General features: G+C 35.8%; 1 protein-coding gene across 2 annotated transcripts in view; it reads right to left on the reverse strand.

Moving 5' to 3' along the window:
- UBE2E2 (ubiquitin conjugating enzyme E2 E2) overlaps window positions 1-16,841 on the reverse strand; it is a 358,437-nt gene that overhangs the window by 83,915 nt on the left and 257,681 nt on the right. For both annotated transcript variants that reach the window (XM_026006426.2, XM_026006425.2), the window contains exon 4: window positions 1,594-1,726. In XM_026006426.2, the coding sequence (XP_025862211.1) occupies window positions 1,594-1,726 (133 nt within the window). The remainder of the gene's footprint in view (window positions 1-1,593; window positions 1,727-16,841) is intronic.

The following is a 16,841-nucleotide window of genomic DNA, read 5'->3' on the forward strand; positions in this document are numbered from 1 at the left end:
TTAGCTGTGTTAAATTCCATCTTGTTTTGGACCATCCTTTTGAGGCCTTTTTGGAAACTGCATTATTTTATCTAATCTACTAGTTCTCCCTTCCAGCTTTAATCTACATGTTTCTGTCATGCAGGACTTGGATAAGCCTACACATTTTCTGAGATGTACATTTCAGATGCACAAAACACCCTATACCAAATTCACAAGCAGCACAACTACTTGATTTGAATTTTCCCTCCTCTTCCCCACTCTGTATTTCCTTTACGGAAGAGGCAGTCAGAGAAAGGTTCCTCATCACTGGCAGTGCAATAAGTACTCCCAGTGATTTATGGACTGGCCCCAAGTAGAATGAAAGACATAAGGTTCCCATCCAGTAAAAGGAGAAAATAAATATGACATGTACTATGGCTTTATCACTGAAAACCAAACCTAATGCAAGTATGGGTGATCACCAATGTCACCAGCTCTGTCAGTTCGGATAAATGTATCATGTAATATAGAAAGGAACACAGGCTTTAGGGTCAGACTTCTGGGTTCAAGTACTGGTAACACTACTATTTGCTTGCTGTGTAATGCTAGGAAAGTTACTCAGTTTTTCTGTGTCTGGGTTCCTTCTTTGGTAAAATTATAGTTATTACTTTTGCTGTGGTAAGAAACAATATCCAAGCATCAATGGAAAGGAAGGAAGGAAGGAGGAGAGAGGGGAGAAAAAAGAGAGGGAGGGGAATTACAGAAATTCATGGTAAAGGTATAGTCCTATTTTTACTTTTTTAAAACTGTCCATTCCAAACTGCAACTCAAGCAAGTTTTATTTCCCTCTGCATTGAGAGATTAAGTCAGGTCAAATGAGAGTTTTTTTCTTGGTGGCCAATACACAGTCAGTGTCCTTAGGGACTTTTCCTTTCCAAAGTGAAGAATAAATTTATTCATCAAATAACTGACTTACAGGCAGTAGAAAGGAATGTGAAGAATTTTTAAAGTATATAATCTTGTCTTAAATAAGTGTAAGTTCCCCTATGGGTCATTAATTAGTCATTTATATTAATCAACTATGACAAATACTTTTTCAATAAATTTTCTTGGCATCACTTTCAAGTCTTTGTAGGTCATACTTTCCATTCTAGCGCATGTATACTTCATGTGATCAGCTGAACTGTGGAGGCATCAAAACTCCATAGCTGGTGTCCTGAGACCTGCCTTATGGGGCTCCCTCCACATTCAGGCTGGCTCTGGGGCTTGGCTCTGGCCTCAGCTTCAGGCTATGTCTGGTTTCCTGGGTTCTAGGGCTGGCATAAGCCCATTCTCACTCACCTAGTCCCACTCATAATATGTTGCTTTATGTTACATTATAGCATAAACCACAGAAAAGAGACAGTGAGAAATGATGAGAAAAAGCAGTGAAATATGAGTAAGGAGATGGGGTAGGAAATAGCCTATATTTTTTCACATTTGGTTTCCTTTTCCACACAATTAGCCCTGGGAAGTTGTCTATGTTAACAGAATAGACATGCATTCCTAGATATGTATATTTAAGAATATGTATATGTATAGACATATACAACAATACATATTGCTAAAAATGGATGAACACTTTATACTGACCTTAGGGGGTTTAAACGGATAGTCTGGTGAAAAGGTAATGTCAAGAAAGAACACCCCTCCTTCATAGACAGATCCTGGGGGTCCCAATATAGTTGACCTCCATTCATAAATGTTGTCTCCTTTGGGTCCAGCACTGAAATAAGACATACAAATGAAATGTACTTAGAGATTATGTAAACCCTGGAATTTAAAAAATTCTAGTTATGGTAATAAATTGAGCAATTCCACAAAAACACAACAGAAACAGGGTAATTCTATATGATGATTCATTTGTCAATATCATTAATACTCTATAAAGAAAAGATGTTGGTATTACTTAATAAAACAGAACTAGGAAGATTCTGTTTTGCCATTCACAACCCTGCACCTATTGAACAAAAGATTCCTAGGATCAAAGACCAGAGGTAGGAGCACAAATGTTTAATAAAGCATGAAATTATTCATACGGTCCTGAAAAAGACGATATAGTCATAGGGTGAAAGAAACAACTTTTTGAAGGACAGAAGGGCCATTAGAGACAAAAAAAAAAGTCTAATAAAAAGTATTCTAATTCCTTTGTTAACAACTAAGAATACAAATGAGGTTCAGGGAGATCAGTAAATGTTCATTATCTATAAAACTCAGCTCAAATATCATATATCATCTCAATCTTTCTCTTTTCTCTCCAGCCAAAGAATCTCTGCCCCCTTAACCCCTATGTATCATGAATAGTTTGGTTTATAGAAAACAAGATGTATCATTGTATTTTATAACCATGTTTTTAATTAAAAAGAATTTTTTTTTTAAACGTAAGTTCTATGCCAAACGTGGGGCTTGAACTCACAAACACAAGATCAAGATTCACATGCTCTACCAACTGAGCTGGCCAGGCATTCCTGTAATTGTTTTTAAAGTGTTTACTTTTCTGTCTCTCCCTAGAAGGTCCTTGAGGAATATATTTTTTGCCTTGTCTTAGAGCCTATTAACTATATATTGGTTCAATGATGATGGATTAATAGGAATTCAAGTGAAGCCACATGACTACTAGTAGTAAACATCTGCCTGAGTCTCAGACAAACTCACTAAGGAAAATAAAGGCCCGCATGAGTCAAGTTAATTATATTCTCAAATGAACAGAAGGGCAAAATGAGATTATAATTTAGCTTTTCAGTGTTCTTTTTTTGCTACTTCAAGCTAATACCTGCATCTAATAGCCATAAATTCCTCTCACATACTGTAGCAAAGTGGGCAACCCTTTGGGGAAGATTTGATTGTCAACAAAAATTTAGCTACTACTCTTTATTTTGAAATTAGTTTACATCTACAAAAACTTAAGCAGTATATCAAAAAAGCACACATCTTAACTAAATTGGGATATATTCTGGGAATGCAAGGATAGTTTAATAATAGAACATTTATTAATGTAATTTACCAAACTAAGAGATTTAAAGTTAAGAAAAAAGGATAATCTCAATGGGTGTAGGAAAAGCACTCAATAGACTTCAATAATAGCCATTCATGATTAAAAAAAAAAAAAAACACTTTCAGCAAAATTGGAATAGATGGACATTTCTTTTTTTTAAGATGGAAACTTCTTTAACCTGATAAAGAACATCTACCAAAAATTTCATAGCAACTGATATATTCAGTGGCAAAATATCAAAAGCATATCCTTTAAAATGCCCACTAGATCTACTTCTAATCCTTACTGTACTAGAGATCATATTCATCAAGGTATGAAAGACACAAGGAAGGAAAAAATAATAGGTGTATGGATTGGGATAGAAAAAATAAAACTGTGAGTGCTTGTAGTATTTATGTACACAGAAAAACCTATACACAATTTATTAAACTTAATAAAATTTTACAAAGTGGCTAGATACAAAATCAATATGAAAAATCAACTGCATTTCAACACAACAAAAATAGACATTTTTAAAAAAGATTTTATTTACTCATGAGAGACACAGAAAGGAGGCAGAGACAGGAAGAGGGAGAAGCAGGTTCCTCGCAGGAAGCCCAATGTTGGACCTGATCCCAGAACTCCTGGATCATGCTCTGTGCTGAAGGCAGATGATCAACCGCTGAGCCACCCAGGCATCCCAGAAAATATATTTTAAAATCTTTTATAATAGTATTAAAAATACCCAAAAAAACTATGGGTAAGTTTCATAAAAAATATTAAGACTTTAATAATGGAGGAAATAATAAAACTTATTGAAATACAAAGAGAATCAAATAAATGGAGGGAGATAACAAGTTTATGAGTAGGGAGACCAGCATCCTACAGATATCAACTTTTTCCAAACTGATCCAATACAATTCCAATCAAAAGTCTAACAGTTATTTAAAAAATGAAACTTGACAACTTGATGCTAACATGTGTTTGGAAGTTCAAAGGAACTCCTCAAACTTTTCCACACAATTTCAGGAATCTGATACATGTCAGAAGTAATGGGGCTAAGAAAACAGTTTTTTGAATATGGCTAAGAGAAAACTGGATTTTTACTTCAATAAATATACAAAACTTTATTCTAGATGGATTAAGCACACATCAATGCAAAAGTCAGAAGTTTTAGAGGTTGCCTAATGAAACAGAAAAGATATTCGGATAACATAAAATAGACCAAATTCTAGTGTCCAGAGCATACTAATTCCTATGAATCAATAAGAAAAGGACTAGCAATCCCTTAGAAAAGACAAAATAGGCATTTTCAAAAAGAAGAAACATGAATGGCCAATAATTTCATATGATTTATTCAATTTCATTAAAATCAGGAAAATGAAACTTAAAATTACAGTTCAATATTATTTTACACAATGTATAGGCAAAAATAAATGTGTGACAAAATGAAGTGTTGCTGAGGATGTGGATAAACAAAAACTTCTACACGTTGCTGAAGAGCTTTCAATGACTTTGGATAAGAAAGTGGACTTATCTACTTAAGTTGAATCTATACACTCCTATGTTCCAGTATTTCAATTGCAATCTTAGGTACATACCTCAGGGAAATTTTTATACATGTGCACTAGAAGTCATACACAAGAATAGTCATGGAAATACTATTTTTAATAGCAAAATTGGAAAAAACAAAAATGTCCATTGACAGAAAAAGGAATAAATTCACCCAAAGGAATACTACACAACAGTAAAAATATACTGATTAACATGGATAAATCTTAAAAGTGTCATATTGAATAAAAAAGCAAGTCTAAAGGAATATATTATATATATATGTATGATACTATTTTCACCAAGTTTAAAAACAAGCAAACAAGAAAACAGATTGTTAAGGATACATACATATGTGGTAAGGCAAGAAAATAAATGAGAACAAAGCTCAAAAGAGTAGTCGCCTGGGTAGAATCAGATAGTAATAGCAACACACAGGAACTTCAATGGTTCTAGTGATGTTCTACTTTTCAGTGCGTATGGTGGATTCAGGAGTTATCTGTTTTATTATCAGTCTTATAACTTACGTGTTTGATATGTTCTTATATATGTACCAAGTTCTTCATATATTTTTAAAAAGATTTTATTTATTTATTCATGAGAGATACTGAAAGAGAGAGAGAGAGAGAGAGAGAGGCAGAGACACAGGCAGAGGGAGAAGAAGCAGGCTCCATGCAGGGAGCCCAACGTGGGACTCGATCCTGGAACTCCAGGATCACGCTCTGGGCGAAAGGCAGGCACTAGATCGCTGAACCACCCAGGGATTCCCCCCAAGTTTTCATATTAAGAACAAGTATGCCCCAAATAATGTCTACCAAAATGCTACAGGAGGAAAGCAAGTTGCAGCACACATACAGTGTGATCCTAATGTATAAACTAGAAATATAAAATAATATTTTATATTGTTTATGGATACATATCTATGTTAAAGTCTTTGAAGAAACAAACTGGATAGATTGGCTTATATTCAGAACAGTGGTTATGCAGGGAACAAGAGAAAAGAGTAGAGTAGAGTGATGGGACAGCTCTGAGATAAGGCTGAAGAAGAGTTCAATTTTATCTCTAGTTTTAATTTCTCTTATTTGAAAAGGGTGAAGTAAAACAAAACAAAACAAAACCCCTGCAAAATAAAATCAAGTTTATTGCAAAGTGCTGAAATATACTGAGAAGCAAAGCAAGGGGCCAGAGTATAACATTCCTGCCCCATGTTCCTTTTTACCTAACCTCTCTTGAAGCTGACAGTGAAGTACAGACAAAATATATTCAGGCCAGATGACAATAAAGCTTTGGCAACAACAGTCCCTTGTTGCCAGACAAACTCACTCATTCAGATGAATAATACACATGGTTATGCCCTGAGCTATAATTAGACCCAATATGAATAGATAAGTTTATCAGAAGGAAGAACTTAAAAGTAGAGTAAATTATAGGTTTGTAGTTACAACATGACTTCAAGGTAGATGAAGAATTTAGTTTAAAAAATACACACAGAGAGAACACAGCTATGAAACAATGTGCATAGACATGTTGCCTAAATACTAAGATATAATTTCTCTGAGTTACTTTGAGAAATTTTAAGATGACCTTCCAAGAATGGTCATGACAGTTAATTATATAATATAGGCTAACCGAGGAGTCACCAAATACAGCCACCAAGGAAAAGACTCAGAAGTATAAATCAAGAGATATCTCACAGAAGCAGGCAATGCCTGTAAGTTATTCACATTCAATTAGTGCTTGTTTTAAATTTTATTTGGCTCTCAGTCAGAATACCAAATTTTATTAGTTCTTTGAAGTCAGTAAGCTATCTATACAGTTATCAACAATGGATTAAATAGCATAGGTAACAGTATCACTCTGAGTTGGTTACACTGTCTAAATGTGTCTTTAAAAAAAAACAGTATTAGTAGTGACAAACTATCTTGAACACAGATTAGTGTTTTAAAATGCATCTAAAACTTTTATTACTTCTCTAATATACACAAATTAAGTCTTAGCAGTCTGACCTGACCTTCTCTATCACCTTAGAAGTAGCATGTCTGTACCACTTGCAATCCCAAAGTTTATAGCAGTGGTTCTTAAACTACAAAGCCCTCTGTCCTATTCTCATTTTGATATGTCCCAGTTAAGAAACTCTGGAATAAAAGTACAAAACTAGGTTGTACAATATGGTAACCATATAGCAACTGAGCACTTGAAATGTGGTTACTTATTCAGATATGCTGTAACTGTAAAATATATACCAAATTTTAATGACAGTATAAAGGAAAGTAAAATACATCACTACTTTTGGTTAATTACATGTTAAATGATAATATTTGAATATATTGGACTAAAAATATATTAAAACTAACCACCTGTTTCTTTTTATTTTTTTAATATGGTTCCTAGAAAATTTAAAATTACACTTGTGGCTCATATAGTATTTCTGTTCAATAATAACTGTTCTAGAGCAGTGCTGTCTAATAAAATTTTCTGTGATAATGAAAATGTTTTAGTTCTTATCCTTATCCAGTATGGTAATCACTCACCACATGTGGCCATTAAGCACATAAAATGGAGCTAGTAAGAATGAGGAAATATTTTCAATTTCATTTGATTTTAAGGAATTTAAATCTAAATAGCTTCATGTGGCTAGTGGTCACATATATTGGACAATATAAACCTACTGCTCCAGTAGTACATACTGACCAAATGTTTTTTTTTTAATATGTCAGAATTATTTGGTTTTATATAAAATAGAAGAATGGGCTTTTATAGACTTTGGACCAAAAAAGTGAAAAGCAGAACCTGCAGACCATTTTATATTTTCAATGATCACTTCCCCCTTAAGTTAACCAAATAAAAGTTAGTGTCGAGGTCATCTGCACAATAAAGCAAATGATGAAGAACATAACTGGACTCTGAGTCAGACTTTGCTCTTCTGAATCCTAGTTCCACCATGTAAGTTCTGTAGAGCCCTGGGTGAATATGTAATCACCCCATATAATCTTTCAATGTCTTCATTTCCTCATCTACAAAATGAGGCAACTACAGTACCAACCTTGCAGAGCAACTGTGAAGTTTTAGTAGAGTTATACCCACCAGAGGTTCGAAAATGGGGTCTGTAATGGCCCAAATGGTATGCTTCCAATGTCAGCTGCTCTTCTAGGTGTTGTTATGCTTTGTGATATATAATCCAGAAGTTCATGAACACAATCAAAAAATTAATTGCCTGATTTTATAAGGATTTCAAGATCCTAGGACTAGAAAACAGGCTATCAAGACCCATACATTAATAATCATTACCCCTACCACCATTATCACCATCATCATCTTGCAACGTAATCTTAGGATATATATTTAGATAGGGCAGAACTTTAGAAACCATCAGAAATCAAAGCTGCCACTTCCAGGAAATCCAATCTGTTGCTGAATGGAATGTTTATTTCACACCAGGATTTTCAGGCATGAGGATATTTAGCACTGTCTTCTCACTTGCAGTATTCTTTTTTTTTTTTTTTTTTTTAAGATTTTATTTATTCATGAGAGATGCAGAGAGGAAGAGAGGTAGAGACACAGGCAGAGGGAGAAGCAGGCTCCATGCAGGGAGCTTGATGTGGGACTCAATCCTGGGACTCCAGGATCACGCCATGGGCCAAGGCAGCCAGGCGCTCAACTGCTGAGCCACCCAGGGATCCCCTCACTTGCAGTATTCTAAATGATCAATACTCTTAATTTTATTTTCAGGTTTGATTTTTTAAAGAAGATAAACACAGCTAAGAGAGTTACATTCAAAATAAAATCCAATTAGATAAATCTATTAAAATGCAAATGTCAGTTAGCAAATTACAAATTAGTTGAATAACCAAAGTTGCCACTAAGAGAAATTCTGTTAGAGAATCAATGTTGTAAACTGTGTTCAGCTTTCTATGCTGCTGCCTAGATGAGCCTTTCTGTACATATAAAATATTAGTGGATGAGCCTTTCTGTACATATAAAATATTACACACTTAACAATAAAAATGCTGAAAAGGATTAAACTCTGACTGTCTTTATTTAAGATCATAAGATTTTTAAATACATCTGAATACTTTCAGTGTGCTGTGACTCTAAGACCAAGAGTTTTTGGCTCTGTCTGCTGCCTTTTCATTTAACACTGACTCTAAGATAGAAAAAGAGTAAGGCAGCCTAGGCAATTAGGGATCCTGGCTCCAGAGGACAAGAAATTTGCTTTCACAGAGTATCTCCCATGTGCCAACACTAACCTGAAATTGATGGGACAGAATGGTGAAGAGAAGACAGTTACAAGGGATTTCTCTCAAGAGCTCTGGAAATCTCTGCTTATATGTCAGATTCCAAATAGTTGAATTCATCCCTTTCATAGTGAGCACAATGCTCACAGGCAAATGACATGCTGCACATATGTCCAAAATCCCTTTGAGAGTAAACAGCTGCAGGAATATTGAGCTTCTTGCTTATAACACAATAACGTATGTTTCTCTAATGACAAACGGGAAGGAAAAGAATAGCCCATCCCTTAAAAAAATGTGAAAGCAAGGCCTAGGCCAGTTACAGATAAGGATAGTAGGAAAGAGAGCTGAAGAAGGGAAATACCACAAAACTGTATGAATGAAATGAGAAAAAAAACATGTGGAAGTGGGGAGATTCGGGAGGGAAAATGTTTTCAGACTGTTCTCAGGGCCACGAGCTGATCTACTTGTTGCTAAATCCAACAATGTCTTCTGTTTTCATTTTACTGAAACTGTGGCTTCTACTCCCTGATTCCTAAAAAGCTCTCTTCCTCAGGTATCTCTCCCAGTCTCTCTCTACACTTTACAGTACTTCTCCAATTCTTTTTGTCCTCATCAATGATATCTCTTCAATGTCTGCCTTCCAAGGTTTCTACTCTCAGTTACCTTGTTTCTTCATCTTCATTCTAGGTATTCCATTATCTGCCTCTGACAATCAACCTATCAAATACTGATGGAATCTCTAATCCTGTGGGAAACCCAAGAGTCATCCTTGTCTATGCTTCCTCCTTCTCTTCTTTAAAATCCCCAAAGCCTGTAGAATCCACCTCTGTAATCTGTCTACTGGCTGCATTAGCTCTGACTTAGATGATGGCATCAGCATGCTGTTTCCCCACTTCCAGTCTTGCTTTCCTCCAATTCATCCATCAAAGTGCAGATAGGGCAATTTCCAAAAAATCCTGTAAATGAAATCTTGTTTTCCTGCTTTCTCTGACTTCTTAATAACTTCAAGATCAGGTCCAAATTTCTTTCAAGCATATAAAGTTTTTCAAAAAGACCTGGCTCCAGCTGACCTACCTGGCCTCATCCCTGGCCACTCTTGTTTCCTTCAGCTCCATTCTCCAGTCATACTGGACTTACTTCTAAAACCTTCAAGGGAGGGTGCCTGGGTGGCTGAGTTGGTTAAGCATCTGTTTTGGCTCAGGTCATGATCCTGGAGTCCTGAGAATCAGTCCTGTACTGGGCTCCCTGCTTAGCGGGAAGCCTGCTTCTCCCTCTCCCCTTGCTCCTCCTCCTTGCTTGTGCTCGCTCTGTCAAATACATAAATAAAATCTTTAAAAAACCCAACATTCAAGGGAGGTGGGATTTTTCTTGACTCCTGGCTTGGATAAGATGCTTTTTGTCCTTTGGGCCTCAACTTAGCTACATTCTCCTTGGGGACAGCTCCCTTACCCTAAAAGGCTTAGTACTCCTTTGGAAGTGGTAACATTCTATGCAAAAACAGCATTATAAAAAGTAATTTACGGGACCTTTAATACTGGGAAAAGAAGAAATATTAAGAAACAGCATTATCTGGGTCACAGAAAACAAAGAAACTCTTACAGCTAAGAGGGTATTGAGAAAACAGGCCAGGATCATAGCTCCTGAGAGGACAAATGAATGGTATTTATAAACTCCTGAGGTTTCCTATATTTATATGTATTAATTTTTTTTGAAGACCAATAACATCAAAGTCTACCACAACATCTTAGGTTAGCATACAACAGTGGTGATAGAAAAGATCCATTTTGTACACTAAGCTCTAAGCCAAACTGAAAGATGACTATTTTCTTTCTAATCCTTAGCAGTCTGGTCCTTATTTTTGAAGTATTCTAAGAAAAATAATTATTTTATATATTTTGCAAATGAGTGCTTAATTAATGGGAAGGACCTCTCTCCTCAATCACACTTTCCAGATTTGAGATGTAAAGATAAACAAACAAAAAAAGATTTCAGTTGACTGTAGCGATCTTTTACCGAATTGTACTTAAAAGTCACTGCTATCATTTACTTTGTATCCTATGTTAACAATGTCAACAACTTAGCAGGGAGGAAGAAACTGGAGAAAAACAGGTTTTTAAACAAAGAATAATTACTGCTTAATAATCACAAAACCTCCTTCCCTAGGGAAGGCTATAGCTAGTAAGATGGTTTTGTTAGTGAGTAAAACTAGCCTTCTGTAAGTTATTGAGGAAGAAGGACTCAGTGAGTTGATGACACCTTAGACTTCTTGCTTCTTTCTAAATTACATGTACAGTGTGGGGGTTGGGTGGATCTGTGTATTTTTCTCAATGTGTAATAGATTGCAGTGAGTACACAGCTTCGCAGTAGACTTAAAATTTTAAGACATAACTGTATGAAATAATGAGGAGAAAGAAACAGAGAAACTGGGAAGCAGGAAGGAAGACTACAGGGAAAAACTGCACATCGTTCCTTTTCCTCCTAAGCTTCATTTTTAGAAGATATACTCACTTATAAGGACAAAGACAGTCACAGTCAAAAAGAACCAAATCTTATCTTATATATGTGGGTTGTTAGAAATAAGATTACAATTATAAAGACTTGGGAGACCACCTAGTTCAACTTCTTCACAACACAGAAGAAGCAGAAGCATTAGAACTGGACTGGAATTTCACTGAGTTAGACAATTAGGCATAAAATCCATCAGAATTACTTAAGATACTGAATTATAAGATTTTTAATCCTTTAGTTAAAGGACTCTAGAAATAAGTTAATCGAGTTACTCATAGCTTTTTTTTTATTCTCCCCTTCTCAACATACCCTCTTCCTTATAGAAAAATTACCTCCTTCAGCAGTGAATCTTAGCATGTCTTTGGTGGGGGATTATAACTTGAAAAATGAAAATGCTCTTCTCCCATTGAAAATCACTTCTATCAAAGCTTTCATTTCAAAAGTGATAAAATTAAGGTTCTGCAAAGTGAAATGCTTTGCTCAAGACCACACCCATAGAAGAAAACTTCAGCCTTCTAATCCTAAGGAGAGGCTCTTCCTGTTTCACAACTGCTGTCAACTTAAGTATGAAGACCCAACTGTAAAAACTATATAGTTACCATTATGATGAACTGCCCTGTGTAAGACAGGAGACCAGAGATCGACACTAACATTTGGGTTTTTTTTTTATCCTGGGCATGTTTCAAGGACTAGATTCAGACTTGGTGAAAAGCCACTTTTATTTTATCTACCAAATTATTTTTATATTTAGCTTTCAAAATTAGAAATACTGATCTTATGCTGCTCTCTCCATTTCCTTAGCAAATGTACCACTTCTTGCAACCCTGCTTTTGTTGCCCACCTCCCACCCTGATGCTTGTGCCTTTTCTCTATTCTGTGTAAGAGATGAAAGGTCTAAAGGTACCCAGGACTTCCAGAATCAGCCTCTTTCTCTGTACTGTGAGAACAATTTTGGCATGTGAGCTGGCCAATGTAGCAAGTAATGTTTCTGTATTATTTAAAATTCTCCCCCCCCCCCGCCCATGCATTTGTTAGACAGGAAGGCTGTAGAGCTGTAATAGGTCTATTGATCTTATCTGCAGGTTAAATAAGCTTTTGAGAAGGGTGCAAGCCACTGTTGCCACTACACAGTTTGGAGGAAGCCAAATCCTTCCCAAAATGTTTTAGTTCTCAAAAATGTTACTACTCACAGAGGACAGAGTGTAAAGATCCCTGGTATTCCAAATGCAGCTTTATTGTTTTCTAACACTTCTAATATTGTATCAAAGTAAAAATTCATTTGAAAGTTCTGATGGGGCAGATCTTAGCCACAGTTAACTATTCTTAGACAAGATAGTTAAGGTTTATCTGTTTATTTGTACACAGTTTTTATATCAAGGCAATTTGTTACCCAAGTAGATTAAATACCTCCAATATATTCAATATTGAATATTCAATAATTTCATTGGCTAAGAAATCTTTTGTTTTTAGATAGGAAAATGGTAAACAGTAATTTCTTCATATGGTTGTCTCATTTATTCCCAAAAATGTTGGCTGTGGTATCCCACAACCTGCATTTTTCTTTGTATCCCTGACATTGTTATCTGGCTCCAGGACCCACAATCATGGCTGTCTCCCCAGGAGCTCAACTAGAAGGCCAATGGTGAAAGTAAACTGCACACACAGATATACAATAAATGTTTGTGGAACAATAATAAATAAACATCTTTAGTAAAAGACTAGTCTATTATTATAGCACAGTAGTAAAGACTGGGCATCAGATCAAGACACCCAGGGGTCTGAATCCTGGCTCTGCTAACTGTGTGAATTAAAGCAAGTTATTTAGTCTCCTACTGTTCCTTCGCTTTTGAAAGAGTGGCTCCCTCATAGAGTTGATGTGAGCATTAAATGAGTTAATATACATAAACAGCTTACAACAGTTGCCCAGCTTGTAGTAAGTGTTATAAAAGTTAGGCTATTAATATTATCAGGTAAGTAGAAACTAGTAGGGCTGAATCAGGGTCCTGAAGCTCACCTGATCCTTTACTCCTGGACCCAAGACATGGAAATAGGAAGCGTTTCTTTTTAGGGGATCTGATTTCCCTTTTCTGTATCTGGTGTATGACACCTTGTATGCTAATGTCTCTGTTTGTCCCCCATACTTCTCCCTATTTAATACAGAGCTCATGAAACAAAGTGACAAGTGACTGCTAAGTCCTGGCTATCTTGGTTTATAATTCAGTAAAGAATAACTTAAAAAAAAAAGAGTAACTTCAGTTTTTCACGTTCCATTCTATAAAAACAACTGACATTGTACCAAGCCCAAATTCTCAGATGCTGTATAATAATAATGGCTTTAAAATTCATTCTCTCACCTCCATGGTACACACACATTATCACTTCAACCACAACAAATAACAAAATATAGAGGGACTTTTTTCCACCCAAGTTCAGGAGAAGAAAAGCTAAATGTCAGCCCTGTAGAGGAAGGTGCCAAATGGCTAAAACAGACCCTACTGTAAATAATAATCCCACATTAAAAGACACTAAGTGATTGTCAATGAAAGACAGCATTTAGCAGACTTAATTAAAAATCTCCCTATGATTACTTCAGAAGATCAAGATCTCCACCAAGACCAAAATGCTAGCTATTGGGTGCTGACACTTATTTTCAAGAGTTCCTCACCTTTTCTTCAGTGCTTATTATATGTAGAGCACTGTGCTATGATCTGGGCAGATGATAAACAGTCCCGATCCCCAAGGGGCTTCCTATCTGGGCAACACAGGAGAAGGCAAGATGTATTTATAATTAATATGCGATGGGAATCCTGTAAAAAGAATGATTTCATTTGCTGGTGGGTAGGCTTTCTTACACCAAAGCACTACCAGGTCTTGTTTCAGCAGTAACCTGAGAAAAAGAAACATCAGACTTATCAAATGGGGTTTGAACATATCCCACAGGTGGTTTCTAACATGAAGCGTATCTTCTCTAAGGAAAGGCTTCATAAAAAAGATGGCAATTAAACCAGGTTGGAAAGATAAAGTAGATTTCAAAAGGTATAGGAAGATGAGGCATAACAGGTTAAAAGCATTGCATGGAAAGCAGAGAGGAGGAAAGTGAGTTTCCTGTTGGGAGAACAGCAAAAATGCCAGCTGTGGTTAGATAATCTAGGGCTTCAAATGCCATGATAGGAATTGGATATGGATTCTAGAGACCTGGAGTTTTCAAATTCGTTGCTTCTAGAAGCTGTAGGGCTCCAATGAGGTCTGTTGGGATCACTAATCTCTCTCTTCCCTCCCTACCTGAGTTTCAGTGAGAGAACTTCTACTTTGTTTACAATCCCCACCCCCCCAACACACATATATACTCAGCACATGATTTCTTTGAACAAAGGGAGTCCAATGCTTTAAAAGAAAAGTTTGAACTGCTTCTGGAACTTAAAAAAAAAAAAAAAAAGCCTGGGTTTTATTCCAGATTAATTGAATCAGAATTTAATGAGCACCTAGGGTTGAGAACGACATCAGAATGTGAAATCACTGAGGGCCTAAAAGTGTGGTCTAGAGACCAAGAGCATTATTCAATCCTACCTTATCAGAATCTACATTTTAAAAAAGATCTCCAACACCAATAAAAAATACATTTATTATTAAAAAAATAAATAAAAATAAAAAAGATCTCCAGATGACTGGTTATGTACATTAAAGGTGGACAGGCACTGAAGGAAGGTTCTAAGTAAGGTAATCACCCAATGAAATCCGTGTGATATAATTTACTGATCATCTTCTACTTGTCAGACATGATTGCTGGGTACTTTTTATACTTCTGTGAACCTCTTTTTTCTTATCTGGAAAAGGAAACTTTATTTACATTATGGGGCTGTCATAAGAATTAGATATCCATAAGGTGTTAAGTATAGTGCCTGGCAAAAAGTGTTTTAAAAATGGTTACTATTACCATTAACATATATTTGTTTGAATTATTGCCATTCTGCAAAATTACTGCTATCTGAAACTAAGGGTCAAAGAAGTTTAATGGCTTGACAAAGGTTACACAGTAAATGGTGGAAATGGATTTCAAATCTAGGACTGTTTCATTCAAAAGCTTATCTTCTTTCCCACACAATGCTCTGACATCAAGGCTTTGGGTAGTTTGGAAGTGGGAGAAACAGAAGACAAGGCAATGCTGATGATAAACTAAATGGTGCTAGTATTAGCTTCCACACTTCTGTTTAAGAGAGTAGAATTGGCCAAAATTACAGACAAGTACTAATAAAAAGCATATCTGAGTTACATAAATCCTGATATCATGTAAACACTCAGCAACTAATATTTATATATTTAGCTAGTATTTAACAATATTTAATCTCTAGATAGGTTTATAGAGTTCACAAACCACTTTCACATGCATCACAGTCTTTAACCTTAACCACAACTATGTTAGATGGGATTATTATTCTAAAATGAGATCATTCTATTTTTTCTTCCCTGAGCCCCTATTTAATACACAAACCTGGATTTCCTAATACCTTAACTATAAGGTATTATATACCTTATTATAAGGTATTAATTATTATTATATAAGGTATTAATACCTTAACTATCAGGCTTTCATGTTAGGCCCTGTGTTAAAAAACAATCGAGATTTTTAATGACATATACAGAGTTTATCTCCTCTCCTTTTTCCTGTTAGCTGATCAGCAAAGGTCAGAAGATAGATGGGCTTTGGTGAAAGGAAATAAGAACAGGGCAGGTAGCATAGGTATATCTATCTTGTTTGCTCCAGTGAAGGAATGGAAGGTACCTGACTGAGCTCTGGGATAGTTCTCAGCAGAAGTGTTGCCTCGACTGGAGGAAGAGTTTTTAAGAGATAGCTCCACAAAACACCTTAGTAGAGATGAGAGAAAGAGTCACCAAAGAGAAAACTAAGAAGTTACTTCTTGCCTATCGGTGTATTCATAAAATATACTGAGTTGTGTCCTCTGCTTCCTATATAATTTGTGCCAACATTTCTATGAGGCATCCTTAAGAGTCTAAAAATTCCTGATTCTGTAAAGAATACATATTTTTAAAAGCAAAGCAAACAAAAGGATCTAGAAACATTTTATTCCTCACAATAATTGCAGGGGTGGAGCTATGACAATACTTTCATACTGCCTAGTTGTCTAAGGATAGCCCATTATGCCCCTTGCTTTCATGAAAGATTTTGTAGTCTGCCCTTGTAAAACATTTATGGAAGTGACTTCCAGCACTCAACTTAGTTATTTAATATTATACAAAGTTCATTAGTCATGGTATCTACATCAATTTTCTACAGAAGCTATTATTACCTTTATGATTTCAGTCACTGCCTTCTTTGTAAGCAAAACAGAGATTTTACTGAAGCTCTGCTATTTAAGAACTACCCATTTGTAGTATCCCGTAATAATTCCTGTCAGTGTAGGCTATCTTTGAGGGGTTTAGTGGTTTTTGCTTTTGGCAGTCCTACAATGCTGGAAATAACTTATACTGCCCATCCCCATCTTACAGTGTCTGCTAATAAGTTAGGGTTGTTGGCTGCCAAGCAGATTTAATTTACCCACTTCTCAGCTTGCATT

The sequence above is a fragment of the Vulpes vulpes genome, chromosome 11, assembly GCF_048418805.1.
Source record: "Vulpes vulpes isolate BD-2025 chromosome 11, VulVul3, whole genome shotgun sequence".
Classification (NCBI taxonomy): Eukaryota; Metazoa; Chordata; class Mammalia; order Carnivora; family Canidae; genus Vulpes; species Vulpes vulpes.